This window comes from Onychomys torridus, chromosome X (genome assembly GCF_903995425.1).
Source record: "Onychomys torridus chromosome X, mOncTor1.1, whole genome shotgun sequence".
Lineage (NCBI taxonomy): Eukaryota > Metazoa > Chordata > Mammalia > Rodentia > Cricetidae > Onychomys > Onychomys torridus.
The window spans coordinates 18,123,130-18,143,315 of NC_050466.1; the positions used below are offsets into that span (position 1 = coordinate 18,123,130).

The 20,186-nt window shown below is 44.7% G+C and overlaps 1 protein-coding gene, 1 non-coding gene and 1 pseudogene across 2 annotated transcripts; 1 reads left to right on the forward strand and 2 right to left on the reverse strand.

Annotated features, from left to right (window-relative positions):
* Window positions 1-694: 694 nt before the first annotated feature.
* On the reverse strand, window positions 695-801 carry LOC118574962. Its single transcript, XR_004943825.1, has one exon. It is a non-coding gene; the product is annotated as a U6 spliceosomal RNA (small nuclear RNA).
* Window positions 802-6,981: 6,180 nt separating this feature from the next.
* On the reverse strand, window positions 6,982-11,617 carry LOC118574022 (rhox homeobox family member 1-like). Its single transcript, XM_036174618.1, has 4 exons — window positions 11,551-11,617; window positions 10,997-11,381; window positions 8,833-8,878; window positions 6,982-7,032 (listed from the first exon to the last, which is right to left on the reverse strand). The coding sequence occupies exons 1-4, from the start codon at window positions 11,615-11,617 to the stop codon at window positions 6,982-6,984; spliced, it is 549 nt and encodes a 182-aa protein (XP_036030511.1).
* A 5,415-nt stretch (window positions 11,618-17,032) lies between these two features.
* Window positions 17,033-17,608, forward strand: LOC118573589 (annotated as a pseudogene).
* Window positions 17,609-20,186: the final 2,578 nt, after the last annotated feature.

Below are 20,186 nucleotides of genomic sequence, written 5' to 3' on the forward strand. Positions count from 1 at the left end.
CCTATCTGCTCTTCTGCTCTGTACATTTATCTTTACAGTACAAGTAGGGCAGATGTTAATCCATTTTTTCCTAGAAACTTGCCCTCTTTGATTCCTCAAGGAACAGATGCCTGAGGTTTCCAGAATGACAATTAACCAGATGCTCCTCCACTCACACCTCCTGTTGAATGTGAGCTCACCAATTCCTGACTCCTCTTTCCCACATTGCCCCATGCCCGCAGGAAGTAGTCAGACTTGAACCGGTGTCCCTATACCCAAAGAGTCTGGAATGTTTGGAAGGAGTCTGGTGGAAGATCCACCTAGGCTCCCTTCCCCACATCTTTCCCTAAACCCGCCCCTTCAAAGCCTGCCAAACCCAGCTCCTCCCCCAGAGAGGCTCAGGATGACTCCCACAGAGCATATATAAGTGGTTCCCAGAAAACAGACTTGAGGTTCTTCCTGTCTTGCCTCCTCTCTGGGGGCTGGGGAATTGCCTGGGAACACTTTACCTGTTAAACCTAGGCTTTTCCTGATTTGGTCTGATTTGGTTTGTTGCAATGGTGGAAAGGCCTTCAGCAGGCTTAAAACTTATCACACGTGAAAGCTTCCTGCTTTATTATTTTTTTCAGAGGAAGTAAGAAATAGTTTATTCTGAAACTATATACATATACATATATATATATATATATATATATATATATATATATATATATATATATATATATGACACTTCACAAATTAGCATGTCATCTTTGCACAGGGGCCATGCTTATCTTCTCTGTATCATTCCAATTTTTGTATATGTGCTGTTGAAGCGAGCACTTCCTGCTTTATTTCAAAATATTTTCATCTTCTACTATGTTTGTTTATGTGTGTGTTTGTATGGTAGTGTGTAGAGGCCAGAGGACAATTGTTATTTATTAAGCAGCACTGTTTACCATGTGAGAGAAGCCACAAGGCACAAGAAAGGGAAGGGAACAGAAGGGGGTGCATAGGTCTATGGAATGACCATGCAGGAAGAGAGAGAAGAAATAGGTGGAACCTGCTTTTATAGGTCCCCCCCACCCCCCACAAACATGCGCATATGGGCTTACATAGCTACACCATACATGTGTAGTGGGTAGCCATCCCAGCATTGGCCTGGAAGTTCCAACCCCCACTGAGGCTTCGGTAATGGTCACGCCCACAAGGCGGGGCGGAGGAGGAAGCGGAAGACGAAGGATCGGGAAGAGCTCTGTCTCTCGGTTCCCGGACTCTGGACGCTGGAGGTAGACCGAGCAGAGTTCTCCAGAGAACACCGCCGGACTGCGCTATACCCTTGCCAGACCCTGTAACCTACCCCTTCATTTGTAAGTTACCCCACAAAATAAACCTCCCTTTTAACTACGTGGAGTGGCCTTAATAATTTAACCAATATACATGTGCATAGATTATGTGACCACACAGTGTACGGATTATGTAGGATGTAAAGCCTTAGTGTGACTAAGCGTCTTGCCTGGCTACTGGACAGCGCATGTGCAGTCTTGTAGCTGGGGGAGTGGCTAGGGATTCTAACAACAACTTTTACAAGTCTGGTCACTCCTTCCATTATGTGGATCTTAGGGATTGTACTTAGGTCTGCAGGCTAGGCGGCAAGTACCTTAGCTGTTGAGCCATCTTCTTTATCCAGACACTCTTTGCAAAATGCCCCAGTGCTCTGTGCTGATTGTGTTGAACATTTCCCAGTGTTGACTATCCAAGAATGCTTAGACCATAATGGATCTTCCTTTGTCTCTAGATAGGACTGCAGAGCATGTAGTACCTGTAGGGCAAAAGGGCCAGCCAAAGAAACCCATCCTGTCCCTGAAACCAGAGTTAGTAAAAGAAACCCACTTGGCTGTAAGAACTGAACCAGTGAAAGAAATATTTTAATCCTGAACCCAGAGCCAAAGAAATATGCTCTAACTCTGAAACCAGTGCCAAAGAAACACACTTGGGCCGGGCGGTGGTGGTGCACACCTTTAACCCCAGCACTCGGGAGGCAGAGGCAGGCAGATCTCTGTGAGTTCAAGGCCAGCCTGGGCTACAGAGCGAGTTCCAGGAAAGGCACAAAGCTACACAGAGAAACCCTGTCTCGAAAAACCAAACCAAACAAAACCAAAACAACAAAAAAATCACTTTGGCCCTAAAATCAGAGCCAGTGAAATATGCTCTGGCCCTGAATTTAAAGCCAAAAAGTAAAAAAGAGCCTGTGAAAGAAACACACTTTGGCCCTGAAACCAGAGCCAAATCTGCCCTTGACCAACTAAGCAGAAAACCAACCAATTCCTGAGTAGGAAAATCAACCCCCTGAGCAGAAAACCAACCAATCCCTGAGCATGGGAAACCTTCACCAGTGGAGCTGAGTTATTACACTCTGGGAAACCAGAACAGAACTGTAACAGCTTTACTGAGGAAACCCTCTCCTGCCAGAGTAGAGCTGTTGCACTGGAGAGACCTTTCCCTGGAGCCGGGCTGTAAGCTGCTATGCTTACTGTGATATTGTGGTATTCCTTGGATCCTGGTTACCAGACTACTTTTCCATTGGAGCTGTAACACTCAGTATTCCTTGACTCCCTGCCAGGACTAACTGACCTGTGGAATAGCAACTGAATAGGGGAGTGAGAATTAAGAAAAGACAGATGGAAAAACCAAAGACATGAAAGAAAAGACAGAGACATGGGATAGATTCAGGAAGACTGTCAGTGATTACTGCAGCCCTAAATTTATTTCTCATGGCCTTTATATACAGAAAGTAAGGAGGCTAAAAGACTTCCTTATCTTAAGGACACCATGGTTCAAGGAACAGATATAAACATAATTCTCAGGTCATCTGGTAACCATGGCCTTTGACAAAACATCCTGTTATTCAGCCCTGAGGAGCAAAAACAAGCTTGAACTCTCTGATCTTAAGTCAAGATGGAATCAAGCCACAAGCTGGAGTCATTGTGGGCTTCCACAATTCCCTCCCGTTTTTTAAAGGTCCCCTGGGCCACTCAGATGACTATGCCTTTCTTAGGTTGCCTTTTTCAGCCATCCAGCCATACCCATCTTTGGCACATGAATTCTGTCATTCATGCCCTGTTTTAGTTTGAAAGGTGGTAAAAAGGACTTACCCACCTTTGACTACCAGCCTGTGGAAATCTCAAGGGAGGGTGTGGAGCTTAACTCCATGCAGCTCTGAACCAACTTTCTACTGAGAGTTCACAAGTAATTTGATAATTATAGGCAAGCAAACAATGTCTAGCAATACACATGCTCCTATGGCTGCAATACCTCCTAATAACAGAGTAAAGAATGACCAAAATGGAATAGCCTTTTTAGATTGGTCCAGGATGTCTTCAGCAGTTTTAGCTGCATCAAAATCCAACTTTGCCTGTTTAAAATCAGTAATCTCCTGATGTGACCACATTAGAAATATTTACATTCCCTACTAACAATGCATATGCACAAACTAATAATGATCTATTCTGTCCTTCAGACAATAGCTTTTAGTCAATTAAAAGAAGCAATCTGTCAAATTCCAGAAAGTTATTAACTGGGTTCACATGCCCAAAATTAAACCCTGTTCTCCAAAATCCACTTCAAAACAAACAAACAACCCCCCACTAAAACAGTAAATCAGTTAAACACAGTTTCTCTTCAAAAGTCACACTCCCAAATGCATTTTACTTGAAACCCTCTGTGGATCAGAAGCTCCAACAAAGTGTTCTGGTTCCTGTTGCTTCCTCGGTTGGTTTCTACTAAACGGCCCAAGTGTATCTAATCTGATACAGCACTGTCTTTCTGCTGCTTGTCAACAAACTCTTGCCAACACCAAGAACATAGCTAGCATCAATCACCTTTTCCACACACTATTTCCTCATATATGAATGCAATGAGCAGGACAACGGATACACTGAGTTATGGCACACAGCCCACATGTCAACTGCACCACCTGTCCAGCACAGAATCCACACACTCCAATGATACATAGAATGTTGAACACAGCAGAGCCCATAATAGCCCCCGACACCAACATTTCTGTGGGTGATGAACACAACAACGACAGAAGCAAACAGCTCTGGCTTCCTGCAGCCATTAAGGCAGTACCAGCCACATCTTCACTAAGGTGAAATTTCTCACAGATCTCCTCTAGGGATGGGACAAAGAAGTTGCACATGATGTCCAGGGCATAGAACATGTAGAGAGCACTGAGGATGTGTAGTAGGACAGTGCCATGCTGTTGCTCTTTGTTGGAGAACAGGTCTGTGGGGAACTCGTGAACTGCAGGATCTGTGCAGTTCTTAGCCGGTGGAGTTTCATTTATCAGTGCCAACAACTTTCTATTTTGCCATGAACATGTTTGCTAGCAGAAGCTGTTTTGTGGACCAAGCTTCTGAAGAGGCCTCATGCACAGCACACCAGAACCAGCATGGAGCACATGAAGTCAACTTGCTGTGGCAGCATCTTGCTTCCTGTGAACTTTGTGTGGCAGGAGGGGTTTCCAGAGTACAATCTCCATGCACCCGGTGTCCCTGGGAGAAAGAAGATCCTGAGCTTGAAGAGTCGGAGTGCTGTCTGTGGTCCAGCGGCTCTGGGGCTGCAGTGGGGAGATGCGCAGCTCTGAAGGAAGGTGCTCCAGTAGATAGAATCAGGATCCATGCACAAGGCAGGCTTGGGAAACCCGGATGGAGATAATAGAGGAGGGTGTGCAAGGCACGGCTGAGCTCAGAGTTCCCCACAGGGCATGCGCAGAGCAGGCCATGACTCCATATGAGGAGACAACGCCTGCCTGCACCATGGTGTTGGTGGCCTTGGCTGGTAGGTTTGGCTCAGTCCGGATGCTTGGAGTCACTACCTGCCTACTGTGTGCCTTAGCATGCTCGGAGCCTGCCGAGGTTGCTGCTCAGGCTGTTGTTGATGTGGATACTACTACCATTCATGGCAGCAGCTGGGGGCTGCGAAACCCCCATCCTGTTCCTAGGGCACACTATTTTGGAAGAACTTTTTTTTTTAAAGTTGAAAATATTTTCTTCCCCCCCCCTTTTTAATTCATTTTACATATCAATCACAGATCTCTGGATCTCTGGAGGGAAGAACTTTTTTTTTTTTTTTTTTTTTTTTGGTTTTTCGAGACAGGGTTTCTCTGTGTAGCTTTGCGCCTTTCCTAGAACTCGCGTTGTAGACCAGGCTGGTCTCAAACTCACAGAGATCCACCTGCCTCTGCTTCCCAAGTGCTGGGATTAAAGGAGTGCACCACCACTGCCCAGTTTATACCAAACTTTTAAGGAAGAATTAACGTTGACACTCTTAAAACTGTTCCACAAAATAGAAAGTGAAGGTTCAGTAATAACTCATTCTATAAATCCAGTATTACCCTGATAGCAAAACTAGATAAGGACATAACAAAAGGTAAACTACAGACCAGTTTCCCAGATGAACACACATGCAAAAGAACTCAATGAAGTACTTACAGTTCCTTATGTTGTGTGACCCCCAACCATACAATCATTTTGTTGCCTATTTCATAACTGTATTTTGCTACTGCTATGAATCATGATGTAAATAACTTATATACAGGATATCAACCTCAGTGAAAGGATCATTGGACCTCCAAAGGGGTTGTGACCCACAGGTTGAAAAACCACTAGTCTATGGGTTTTCCAGAAGAGAAGAATGTCAGAAACTGCCCAGGTCTGGGTTGAGTTGGGTGAGTTCAGGGAACAGGGGGTACAATTGGAATCACTGCAGGTATGTAGGGGAGACACTGTAGGGAAAGGAAAGGAAAGTGTACCTGGGGCTGAGGCTTAGGATGGGACCACCTTCATTCAGGGACATAGAGTGGAGGTAGTTCCTCCTCTGGGTCAGTGGATAAAATTTCTGGTGCTTTTTTCCCTTTAGAGCTTAGGTACCAGAACCTTGATACCACTTGGGGGTGGCCTGTGTTAGCAGAATAGGAAGTGAGGGGGTAGAGCACTGTTGGTTTAAGGGAAGCCTGGAATGATACCATTTGGAGGTTTTGAGCTTTGGAAGTAGGGACACCTAGCATCTGTTCACTGTCCCTCTGTACCGTGTATGACTGGAAGATCACAGACAGACTCATGGCTGATCCTAAGAAACACAAGCATGAACACAGTACATGTCTGTTTTTTTTTCTAGGAATCATTTAAAATGCTGCAAGAATGAGAAAAAATATTCAAGTATTAGTCTGTTTCTGAGATACAAGAACTATACAATTTAGAAAGACCTTAAGGAGTGTTAGATTCTGTTCTAGGGAGGAAGGACAATATGGCTTCTGGGCAGGAGGTTCAAAACAAGAGAGAATATCCTGCCTGTGACTGGATGGGATGGAGTCTAGTTTCCCTTTGAAGCAACAGGACCCCCGCCAGAATATCTGCCAGTGCCCTGTGTGCCACATAAAGAGAGGGCAGGGAAGAGAAGCAGGAACAGCCTAGATATACTTGGGCTTTCTGCTTCTTCTGACCTTGTGAATAATCTCATAGGAAGTTTCTCTTACATTCCAGGTTTGAAATGAAATTCCAAGCTTAGGCAGAACCAGCTCTGTCTGGAAAACCACTGTCTTTCCCTAGGGACTTGCCCTCTCTTGCACATGATCAAGGGTGGAGTGAGGACAGTATGGTAGGGGGACAAAAAGAATGTGTGAGTCAGTACAATTCTAGTCTCACACTAGGGAAGGTCCTGCAATATACAGGAGCTACTGATGATGACGTCCTCATGGAAGGAGTCCCTCTCATCCTGTTTAAAGGCCTTTCCCTGATAACTTACACCAGTGTCTTATTATTCTAAAAGACACATGAACAAATATATTGAGAATTCACTTCTTTATTGAAAATACAAGTGCTGAGGAGAATAATAAGTTGTTGCTGGCAGAAGAAAAGCATCTGTGTCTGGATTCTGGGAAAGGATGAAACTTGAGGGCCCTTCCACAGTCATCAGGGAAATGTGGTCTGCCTAGCAGGAGGAGCATCTCTGGGACTTCATTTATGGCTTTTGATATTTCCGGTATTGTTCTCTCTTCTTCTTAAACCAATTCTATAATGGGGAAATAGAAATTGGTTTACCATATAAGTAATTAAGATAATAACCTAAAACACATCATGTACTTTATCTGCCAGAAGACCTTTCTTCCTTACTGCTCTAATTTATGAGGGGCTGAGGGTGTGGAACATGGAACAGTATCCTCAGCACTGCAAAAATAGTCCCTGGATAAATGTCCAAATGTTGCATGCCCTTCCTCCTCCCTACCCTGGAGGAAGTCAGCTTGATTTTCAGGCAGATGCATCAGCGTGCTTCAGATAATTATGAGGTTGGGTATCCTTATCTGTGTGGCTTCACCAGATGCTTCAAAACAACAGGGGGACCAGGCATTTGGACTCTGCTTTCCCATTCCATCAGTCTCTCTTTAACCAAGTTTATATCAGCATTATCAGTGGTGGGTTCTGCCTGTCAACTATCCACACACCCAAACTTGCCCTTTTAGGAAAGAATCTACGCTTAGTTTTCAGTATTTCAAACAGTTTAGGATCATGGAACCCCTAGCTACACTAATTTGAATCCTTTGTGTGTCATAACTGCAGTGAGATGTTTCCATAAAGACATTCTGTTTAAAGGATTCTAATGTTAAAAGGAGTTGTACAAGATATATACATGTTTATGTATCTTATTTATCTATATATAGTACAACTCTGTGTGCATATACTGTGCATGCATTTTTATAACTCAAACACATATTTATAATTTATCCAGAGGATAAGTGTGTATAAATATATATATTTAGGGAGTGAAGGTAGTTTAGTACTCACTCTTTTTTTTTCTTTCTGATTTTTCGAGACAGGGTTTCTCTGTGTAGCTTTGGAGCCTGTCCTGGAACTCACTCTGTAGCCCAGGCTGGCCTTGAACTCACAGAGATCCACCTGCCTCTGCCTCCCGAGTGCTGGGATTAAAGGAGTGCACCACCACTGCCTGACTTCACTCCTTTTTTGGTCCTTCAGGAAGTTGTGTTCCATCTTGAAATGAGCCATTTCTGTATGGTGTTGCTATCTTATTCCCATTTCTACCTTTTCTACACAGATCACAAAATTCTAAAGTCAAATTGACAAGGCTAGGGAGATGTTTCAGTAGGTAAGAACACTTGCTGCTCTTGCAAGTGTCCTGTGCTTGGTTCCAAGCATCCAGATGGTGAGGCTCACAACTGTTGGTAATTCCAGCTCCAGATGATATGTCCACACATATGTTGCATACACAGACACATACATACATGTAAATAAAATAAAAATAAAATCAGTCTTTAAAAAGCTAGGTTTGGGCTGGGAAGTTTCAGCACATGCCTTTAATCCCAGCACTCCCAAGGCAGAGTCAGGTGCATCTCTGAGGTTGAGGTCCAGAGCAGGACAGCCAGGGCTACACAGAGAAACCTTGTCTCAGGAAAAACCAAATAAATAAATAAATAGGTTAAAAAATAAATATAAAGGTAGTTTAGATGGTTGGAGAGATGGTTTAGCAGTTAAAAGTGCTGGTTGATCTTCTAGAGGACCTGGGTTTGATTCATGGCACCCATATGGTGGTTCACAACCATCTTTAACTCCAGTTCCAGGAGATCTGACACCCTTTTCTGGCTTCTTCAGGCACCAGACAACACACATGATTCACAGACATGAATGCATGCAAAACAACCACGAATATAAAATATCACAACAACATTTACTAAAAGGTAATTTTTTTTCTAAGAGTGTGAAGTCAACAACAAGGCAGCAACTCCATGGACAGAACAAAGCTGTCCTAGACCGGAAGTCAGTCCTAGCACGGCTTTCCGTCAAACTTCCCTTCACTCACCTGCACTTTGGCTTCACTCACACCCATGGATGCTGCCAGTTGTTTCCTGAGGGGAAAATGACAGATGTTCAGTATTTGACGTCATGGCTAGAGTAAAATATGGATAGAACATTTTATCTTTCTTTTTAAATGTTTGTCCCATCCTCCCCCTTTTTGTGACATTTGCCTTGGAGATTTTGAGTTTAACGAGTTCTACCAGTAATTTTATTTTACCAACCCATCATTGACAGGCAGGAAAAGCCAAGCACATCCCTAATAAGCAACTTAAAAAACACTAATATAGACAGCAAAAACCTAAAAAAAAAAAAAAGAGGGGTACTCCCCAAACTGGCTGTGGTAGTGAAGGAAACTATCTATTAAAAGAAGCAGAAGCTACTAAAACAAATTCACACAGGAAAAACTCATGTGGGGCTCTTTGTCGGGACAGAAGGATAAACTCAAACAAAAGAAGATAGATTAATGGAAAGCTCCCAATGACTTCTAATGTCCAGTTAACATAGGAGGGTGTCAAACCTTCAATGAAGGTATTTATGTGATGTGCCTGTGCCAGGGTGCACCTGTGCAGGTCGGTCAGAGAACAACTGAAGTTAGTTCTCTCCTATTGTGTGTGTATTGATGAATTGAAGTTCTCAGACTTGGTGGCAAGTACCTTTGCCCAAGGAGCTCTCTCACCCACCCCAGAAAATGAAATATTAAAAGCATAACAGACACAAAGTGAATGCTCTTTTTTTTTTTTCATAAGACTGACTGCCCAGTCCTGAATTTTCCCAGTGAAGGAAGCTGGGGAATGAAACTCCTTGTATGATCCAGTTCAGCTTGAGCTACAAAGTGAGTTCCTGTACCAGGAAATTTGGGAGAAAAACAACACTGGCAAGGTAGAATATGTCCAAGATTCTTGCATAAACAGACTCACAGAGACTGGGCTGGTTTGGAACTCATTATGTAACTGATGACAATTTTGGACTTCTTTGCACTTCTTATCTGTCTCTGCATCTCAATTACTGAGTTTACAGAAGATTTTTTTTTTTTCTGTTTCGAGACACTACCACTCTGTAGTCCAGGCTACCTGGAACTCACTCCTGTAGTCTCATTGGCCCATCCAGTGCTACAATTATAGACAGAAGCCACCGTGTTCAATATTGAATCTTGGTTTTATGGAGAATATATATTTTGGAGGGAGTACAAATTTTAATGGGAGGCCAAAAGACAGTAATTCAGAGAACTGTACCAATAGCTATATTTATGCAACTTAAGAAATATATGATGCACCAATATATTAAGAAAATAAAATCATTTATTTCATGTGTGTGAACATTTTGCCTGCATGTATGTATGTGTATCATATTCTTGGCTGGTGCCCAAGGAGATGGTCAGAAGATGGAACTGGAGTTACAGATGGTTGTGAGCTGCCATGTGGGTACAGGGAAACAAAACTGGGTCCTCTTTAAGAGCAGAAAGTGCTCTTAAGCACGGAGCCATCTTGCTATCCCCAGAGGTATGAAATTTTAACAAAGACCTTACATCAACAGACACTGTCCGATTTTATACAATTAAATACATGAAAATACCTTCATTCCCAGTTTGATTAGCTCTCATCCCTCATCCCGGAACCCTAGTGCCAGAGAATGGGGTCTGGCAGCCTGGATGTTGTGGGTGGTTTTTGTTTAAGAGGGCAAGAGAGAGGCTGAAAAGATAGCTTAGCAGGAAAAGGTACTTGCTGGCTAATCTTGTGGCCCAAGTTTGACTCTGGGAGCCACATGGTAAAGAGAAGACTGATTCCCCTCATTGTCCTAGTACCTCAGTACATATGACATGGTAAACACACACACACACACACATACACACACACACACACACACACACACACACACACACACACAAAATGAATAAAAATAAAATAATTTTAGCCGGGCGGTGGTGGCACACGCCTGTAATCCCATCACTCGGGAGGCAAAGGCAGGTGAATCTCTGCGTTAGAGGACAGCCTGGGCTACAGAGTGAGTTCCTGGACAGCCTTCAAAGCTACAGAGAAACCCTGTCTCGAACCCGCCCCCCAATTTTTTTTTAAATAGAGGGTAAGAGGGGTACCAGGGGAAAAAAGCAGCAACAACCCTGGACCACATGCTCCCAGCAAATAGGACACCAATCCAGGCTGTCTGCTCACCTTACATCTGGAGTGATGTAGTGAGTATGCTGGAAAACACTCTCCAGCTGGTGCCGCTGCCAGTGGGTGAACCTGTTGCTTGAGGTGTGTTTGCACCTTGGCGCTGGCGCTGGCACAGGCGGCGGCACACCCTCGTTGTCTCCCATGCCCTCGTGAACCAGCTCCTGAGGTAGCTGCTCATTCTCCCGGGCACCGCCACTGGCGCCCTCTTGGTTCCCGTCATCCGCGAGGCCTGCAGCATCAGCAGCAGAGGGGCCTTCTCCACTTAATTCTCCGGCTCCTTCCCCTTCTGCCGCCGCTGCGGCTTCCCGTCCAGGCTGGCCTTGTCCACTCGCTTCCTCATTTCTCCCCTCTCCGTCCGGCAAGACCATGGGTGCCTTCGCACCTAGAAGAGGGGAAACAGAAAGATTGGGTGACAGGGCCCAGCGTGGTCGAAGTCGCTATGGCGCCAGGGAAGGCGAAGCCGGCAGTGCGCAGGGCCCATCCGGTCACCTCTGAAGGCCATTTCTCCCCTCACGGACATCACCAACCCACTGTTCCTAGCACACACTGACCACTCCAGTTTTCCTCGTCCTCGTCAGGTCCCACATGAAGCAGGTAGTCGACGTTTTGACGCTTCATGTTCTGAACACCGTCGGAGCCGCTTGCGGCTCGCTGTCCTTAAGGCCGCTGAAGAAGATTCTGAGGTGGAGCCCTCTACCGTTCTTAAAGCAGACCACTTCAACCAGCAGGGGGTGTCTTCCGGTCTGGGACCCCTGTACTCCAGGTTATCTTATCCAGTCATGGGCGCGCTATCCTTGCTTCCGGTTGACTCCTGTTGCTATGGGCTGAGCCCCTGAGGTGCGAACTGGTGGCGGTTTGGAGCTGCAATGAGCGAGCAGGCCATTTGGGGGAAGGCATGGCTCCTGGACAAGCAGGCTGTAGAAGGAGCCTTCCAAGTTGCGTCTCAATTGAGTCCCCGGGCCCTGGTGAATTATCTTCCTAGGGAACGGATAGGGGTCAACTACAGGAACCGATTTGCAGCAAGTAAGAAAAAAAAAAGCAATAATTCTTGAGGCCATGTGGAAATGTGTGGAACATATCTCTTGGTCTAGTAATCCACACTGGGTCCCTGGTACTTGGCAGAGAATGGTTATTATGCTAATACGTTTATCTGGGAGGTTCTTCTTTGGAATTTCACAGAAAATGAAGTTAGATCCTGTCATGCTTCCATGCTCTGCCTTTCCAGCAGCTGGGCAGGGTTGCAGCGTCTGCTCGCTGTTCAGCAGGCAGATCAGAGGGCTCATCTTCACCAGGGATACTGGGGAGGAGTTTAGTAGTACTGTTCAGCCTTCATGAGTGCCGACAAAAGTTGTGAGACTTGTCATACCTGGGCTGAGGTTCCTCACCTTTCTCTTGCACACTCCCCCTCCCCCACCTCACACACTTCTGGTGTCTTCTCTGAATAGTCAAAGTGCCAAGAGCAGGCCTTCACACCTGTTCTCCATTCCAGAACTGTCAGTAAAGCAGCCCCTTCGCTGGTATGTGGTCAGACTGGTTCCAAGGCAGCCAACTATTCCCAACATGTTCTGGTCACTTTGAGACTAGAAAGGGCCCTAGTGTATCTCCATCAGTTCCATGTCTGAGCTGGCAATATTCAAGAGTCCTGGTACTGAAGTAAGAATCCTGCTGGGCAGTGTGGCACAAGCATTTAATCCCAGAACTTGGAAGGCAGAGGTAGGCGTGGTCTATAAGAGGGAAGGCCAGGACAGCCAGGGCTGTTACAGAAAGAAACTGTTTCAAAAAAAAAAAAACCCAAAAAACAAAAAACAAAAGAAAAACAAAAACAAACCCTAACCCCCGACAAAGAATTCTTCTCCCAGAAAAAGACTTACCTCACAGTTCTGAAAACTGTTTATATACTACAGCTGCACATACATATTTCCTGCCCTTTGCTCATCTTTACTCTAAATCCTGAAACTGTGGTTGGCAAGGTGCTGAGAACAGGAGAATTCTTCTGTCTAGTCTGGCCAGTCATAGAGACACCAATATTTGGGCAGGGGATGTAGCCTATTGGCAGTGTCCTTGTGTCACCTGAATAATGTCATAGGTTACTACCCCCAAACTACATGTGGTTGGTCTGGTGTTTTCCAGTCCTGTAATGCCTGTTATCTGTGAACTTGGAGAGGAGAGACATTAAGATCAGAACTTCAGAGTAACCTAGGCTACAGATGTGCTTGAGATCAATTTGCAGCATTTGAGACTCTTTGGGGGGGAAAGACATCTATTTCTTTTCTGCAATCTCTAAATTTTTTTCTGTAAAGCAGTGAACAATGGACTGATTTAATTTTAATATTTTTCTTTTTCTTTTTTAAATTAATGGCTGATTCAAATATATAAACTTTACATATTATATTTCCGTAGAAATATAAATAAAGTTATACATGCATCAGTGGCATGGCATACTTGTTTTTGTTATTGCTGTTTTGGTTTTTTTTTGATACGAGGTCTATGTAGTTCTGACTGTCCTGGAACTCACTCTGTAGATCAGATTTGCCTCAAACTCAGAGATCCACCCGCCTTTGCCTTCCAAGTGCTAGGATTAAAGGCATGAGGCATCATCGCCCGGCTCTTTTGTTTGTTTTTTAGATATTATTTTCATTTCATTTCTCTCCTCTCATACCTCCGTCTAAGTGGCCCCATAGACTTCTCTTTGCTCTCTTTCAAATTTATGGCCTTTTTCCTCAATTGTTATTGCATGCGTATATGTATTTGCATATACATATATGTTCCCAAATATAATCTGTTGAGTTCACATATGTTACTTGTATGTATGTTTTTAGGACTGGCCATTTGGCACTGGACAACCAGTTGGTGTGCTTTTCCCCTGAGGGAGGATTGCCTCTTCTGCCCCTAGCTTTACTCAGTTGCCTGTAGTTCTGTGTGTAGGGTTAAGACCTCCTGGGCTTTTTTCTGTGAAGTTTGCCATGCTCCTTTGTGTCATCCTTGTTCAGCTCACCTTTGGATGGGCATATTGGTTAAACTTCATGGGTACAGTTTCTGGTGTTACTAGGACATAATCCCACAACAAACTCTCTGATCCTCTGACTCTTAGAATAGCTCTGCCCCCTCTCTTCAGCAATGTTCCTGGAGTCGTGTCCACTGGGACTGGGCTCCACAACTCTTCATTTGACTGGTTGTGTTTTCTGTAGTGGTGTCCATGTGTAATAAAGAGAAGTTTCCTTGATGAGGAGTGAAGACTATACTTATCTGTGGGTATAAGGACAAATGCTTATAGATTTTTGTTAGGAATTATGCTGGTTTAATAAATTAGTGGTTGCAATTATTCTCTTCCAATAACGACTTCACAAGCCTAGTCTAGGTTTCCAGTACATCCTCTTGTTGAGTGGGTCTTAAGTACAATTTGTTACTGGCAAGTTATGCATGCCACCACTTCATCCTTAGGGTTAAGGTGTCATACTGGCCATTGATGAGGTTCCTAGGCATTGTAGTTGGGGAGGACAGTGGGTTGCCTCTGTCTGCTGAAGCTTGCATGGCACCTTCTGGTACAATGAAAGTAAGTTCTTAGGGAGGGGGTATTCAGGTTAGTTCCAGCTCAGGGGTCTCTGGGCCTGTTTCTGAAGTGCATGATGTCTTCAGCAATAGGGACTTACTTTCCACATTTGGGGTGTAACCAAGGGCAACAGCCATAGGCTGTATGTTTTGGGAGTCTTTTGGACAACCCCAACCAACAGCTCCAAAGGGAGTTTCTCAAGTCTGGGATTGGGGTTTTTGGCTCTGTGCTTTAAGGTGTTTAGGCATGGCTGCTGGAGAAGGTTTTTGCTAGATTTAGTCATTTTGCTGTTATTTTTTAAAATGTTCTTTCTTCTCCTTTCTCCATCCCTTCAAAAATCTCCGGCAGTTACTCAGGTGTCCTCATGATTCATGGTGTCATTGTGCTGATATTTTTCAGCAGTTTTCTTGTCTGTGACAAGACTTAATAATCTCAATTGACCCATCTTCAAGATTACCTTCTTTGCCTACTCACACATGCTAGGCCCTCCCTTCAGTGATTTTTATTCAATTATGTTATTCATATTTGTCTCATAAATAATTTTGTTATAATATATATTTTTATTAATCTATTTGATCATGGGTGGCTGTGCATGCCATGTTGCATATGTGGACATCCTGTGTTAGTTCTCTCTTCCCTCCAAGTGGGCCTAAGGTGTATGGAAAGTAAGTTGTCAGGACTGGTAGGAAGGTCTTTTATCTGCTGAGCCATCTCACCATCCCATGTGTTATTTTGTACCTGTAGAATTTTTATTTATTTTTTTCTTGATGTGATGGCTATCTTTTTTTTTCTGGTTTTTCGAGACAGGGTTTCTCTGTGTAGCTTTGCACCTTTCCTGGAACTCACTCAGTAGCCCAGGCTGGCCTCAAACTCACAGAGATATGCCTGCCTCTGCCTCCTGAGTGCTGGGATTAAAGGCATGCGCCACCACTGCCCAGCTGATGGCTATCTTTTTACTTAAAACATTTTCATACAATGTATTTTAATCATGTTTTCTCCCTCCCTCAACTCCTACCAGAACCTGCCCATCTCCCTCCCCATCCAACTCTGTGTTCCTTCTCTCTATCATTAAAAAGTCCTATCAGCACTGCACCTCACCTGGGCAGCACAGTAGAGCTGACCCTTTTGGTGGTGGTGCAGGTGAGCCAGCCCAGCGAGCATGAAAGCAGGAGAGAGCTGACCTGCCTCCCACCCCTATCAGCCATGTGGTGGCATGGGTGAGGGAAAGATGCTCTTCCCCCATTGCCCTATGCCACCTATGGCTCCAGGGGGAATGAGATCAGGAGAGCAGGCCCTGCACTTCTGCAGAGTACACTAAAGCTGACCCTGTTGGCAGGGGTGCAGGTGAGCTGGTCCTGTGGATGTGAGAGTATATGCCATGTAGTGACACGGGTGGGGAAAATATGCCCTCCATCCTCAATGGCTTGCCAACTGCAGCAGGCAGGAGAGCTGTCATTGGGACATGAGAACAGAAGAGCTAGCCTTGTTCCTCACCAACTGCAGCAACTGGGAGAGTGGCCCATATACCTTGCCTGGGCAAAATGGTAGAGCTGGCCCTGGTGGTCTGAGTGGGTGAGAGCCAGACCTGATGGTGTGAGAGCCCTGCTCCTTGCTGCCTGCAGCATTGGGTGAGCTAAGCGATGCAGTGCAGGAGAGCTCACCCAAGTGGTGATGATGAGGGAAAGCTGGCAGGCTGACCAACTCAGCTACCACCCAGACCGGAACCAGGGCTATGAGTTAGCTCACTCCAACAGCCATCTCATTTATGGACTGCTGGAGCATGTGAAGGGGACGAACCTCCTGATCCAAAGCTATAGGATCTCCATGACACAGGACGACAACAGGATATCCGGGGGAGTCCTAGTTAGGGCCCAGTATCAATAGGGTAGCAGGAGGCAGAGGCCTCAAACCAGACCAACAACCCACTGTAAATAACACTTACAATTAAAGATGTATGGATTCAGGGGTAAACTGTGTGACTCACTTGGCAACACTACAGTTTCCACACCAAAATTTTCTTTCTCTGTTTTTGTTTTGTTTTGTTTTTACCTTGTTTTTAGGCTATACTTTTAAATTTTGTTTTGTTTTGGGGGGAGATCACCAGGGCAGAGGACAGAGGTGAGGAGATGGCAAGATGGACGGGATTGGGATGCATGATGTAAAATCCACAAGGAATCAATAAAAAGTTAAAGAAAAGTCCCCACAAAAATGAAAATCCGGGGTTGGGGATTTAGCTCAGTGGTAGAGTGCTTGCCGAGCAAGCTCAAGGCCCTGGGTTTGATCCTCAGCTAAAAAAAAAAAAAAAAAAAAAAAAAAAAGAAAAGAAAAAAATGAAAATCCCCCCTAGTTTCCCTCCCCAGGCAGAAAGAGAAACAGTGCCCTCTCCCTTCTTGACCCCTGGCCCTTTCCTCCCTCCTCCCTCTTCCCCTCTTGCCGCCATAGCCTCTGGCCCTGCAGCTCCTGAAGGAGCTCCTGCCACGGTGATGGGGTCACAGGCCTCCACATTACTGCTGGATAAAGAGCTTGAGGAGATGAAGAAGGAGACTGGCTTTTCCCACAGTCAGATCACGCGCCTGTACAGCCGGTTCACCAGCCTGGACAAAGGGGAGAATGGGACTCTCAGCCAGGAAGATTTCCAGAGGATTCCAGAACTTGCCATCAACCTCCTGGGGGACCAGATCATCAATGCCTTCTTTTCAGAGGGAGAGGACCAGGTAAACTTCTGAGGATTCATGAGAACTTTGGCTCATTTCCGACCCATTGAGGATAACAAAAAGAGCAAAGATGTGAATGGACCCGAACCACTCAACAGCCAAAGCAACAAACTGCACTTTGCTTTCAGACTCTATGAGTTGGATAAAGATGACAAGATCTCCTGTGATGAGTTGTTACAGGTACTATGAATTATGGTTGGAGTAAAAATCTCAGATGAGCAGCTGGGCAGCATTGTAACAGGACCATCCAGGAGGCTGATCAGGATGGGGATAGTGCCATATCCTTTATAGAATTTGGAGAAGGTGCATGTAGAACAGAAAATAAGCATCCGATTTCTTCACTAAAGGACAGGGACCAAATTATTCTTGCTTTTTAGTATCTAAGAACTGGAACTTCCTTCTGTCCTCCAGCCCCTAGCCCATCATCCCCCTTTCCCAGAATACTCCTGCTCTTGCATGACAACCTGAAGTCTTTCTTTTCCACACAGACTTGCCTTTGGTGTATAAACAGGGCATTACAGAATGGTACCCTCAGTCTTTTTCTGTTCAGTATGCACCCACCAGGTCTCTGTTTGTAAGTGACATCTTCCCCTGTTTGCTGCTGAATGCCATGCATCCATCCTGTCTGCGTAAATGAGATAGGGACTCATGACAAGAACCAGCCAGCAAAGCTCCCACTGGATGGAGACTACATCCATACTGCCTTCCCTTCATCGAGCCTCTGTCATGTTCCTGTGTCCTTGTGTCCTTTACTTCCTACCTTCCTGTCACCCAGCCTTCTGTCCATTTGGTCTTTCAGCCTCCCTTGTTCATTGAGATTCCCTATGTCTACTTGACTCTGGGCTCTGCTGTCAAGCCTGTCTCTGATGTGACAGGCTGGTGAGTTGTCTGGTGGTTTGTATCTACCTTCTCCTGGCTGTGTCTCTGGGACATTGCCTATCCAGGAGCCTTTCAGCAGCCAGTACAACTCTTGGAAGCATGTGGCTCTCTTGGTCCCCCACACTGCTCTCATCACAAGGCTTATGAACAAGTTGTCCTTGAAAGGTGGTCATGGTGAGACTTGTAGAGCCGTGTCTCCTAGGTGGTTTCCCCAGATCTCTCTACTTCTGGCTTTTTGTTTTCAATGTATTTATGCAGCTTCTTTTCTGAGTACAGTGTTGACCTTCAGAAAATAGTCTTATGCTTGCCAGTTTGCTTCTCTTTGGGACATTGTCACCAATACAGTGGCTGTTTTGACAGTATGGTAGAGGGCCTTCTTGTAGTCTTCTGAAGAGACTAAAGAGCTGGAGAGCTGCCCACATTCACTCTGAAGCATGGGTTATGCCTCAGTGTTCTGTACACTGGAAGATTCTTCACATTTCCAAACAGAAAGACTAGTATTATGGAAGTGCCTAACTTATCTCAGTCCTAAAGAACTAGATTGTCCTCAGTGTCTTAAAGTTTTGCACAAAATCCCGAATGAATTTTATACTTGGCAAATTTTAATGCTGGAAGCCATGTAGTCAGTTCATAATCCTGGTCCAAGCATTGAATGTATTGTCCCATGAGCTTCCTAATCATATGACCTTCCTAGCTACTTGTGTAGACCACTGCGGATCCCTTAGGAGCATAGGGCCCGGCCCTGATGACACCAACTTTGGTCTTTGAGGTCTTTGGCTCAATTTGTGGGCTAATATCAGCTGGTTTAGACCTCATTGAATCAGGCTGCTTCTACCCTGTGTCTGTAAATCTGCTCTGGGCTGGCTTTCTCTGATGTTGCTTGCTTGCTTGCTTGCTTGCTTCTTTGCTTTGGAAGGCTATCCAAGATGTGTAAACAATTCTTTAGGAAAGAAATTACTATTTAAAATCCAAACAAACTGGGTTTGGGGATTTAGCTAAGTGGTAGAACCTTTGCCTAGCAAACACAAGGCCCTGGGTTTGGTCCTCAGCTCCTGGGGAAAAAATAAATAAATAAATCCAAACAAAAACACTCCATAAGGATGGGTAAAAATGAGTGGCAGGGGAGTGGCTGGCTGGAGTCTACATGAATTGGGGAGTTCTTTATGGAATATCTGTCTGACTTTGTGATCAAATGATATAATATACAAATTGTATAAAAGGGAAGAATTGTCTGATATTGATCTGTTTGAGAAGTACTTCAGAGGCTTCTTGATTTACATATTTAAAGTTTCTAAGATTATTACCCCCCTTTGGCTGTATAGCAAACTGTTTTAATCCACAGTTGTGCCTTATTGTCCCATTAAAATTGTATTCCTCAATCCATCAATAAATTGGTTGTCATTAAAACAAAAAAATGAAAATCAAAACAAATAAGCAAAGGACCAATAAGACAAAAAAAACAACAAAACAAAACAAAAAGTACAGACAGACAGACAGACAGACACACTACACACACACACACACACACACACACACACACACATACACAAAGAGACACCCCCCCCCAACCAAACCAACTAAGCAAATAAAAACAAACCATTGAGTTCCTTTTGTGTTGGCCAGCTATTTCTGGGCATGGTGCCTGCCCTGGAGTGTGGTTGATAAAATCAGTGACATTTCATTAGAGAAAACTGATTTTCCCTTTGCCAGTGAATATCAGTTACAAATACCTTCTTGTGTAGGTAGGGGTGAGACTCCATGTCTACTTTCCCTTCTCAGTGCTAGGACCCCATCTGGCTTGAGCAAGTCTTGCGCATGCTCTCACAGTCTCCGTAGTTTTATAATTGCTTCAGACCTGTTGTCACCTCTGGCACTTACAGGCTGTCTCTTCTTCCACATATCTCTCTGAGCCCTGAAGAGAAGGCTTGATAAAGACATCCCATTTAGGATGGAGTGCTTGAATGTCTCTTACCCTCTGCACCTTGACCATTTGTGGGTCTCTGTGTTAATTTATATCTACTGTAAGAAGAAGCTTCTGTGATGT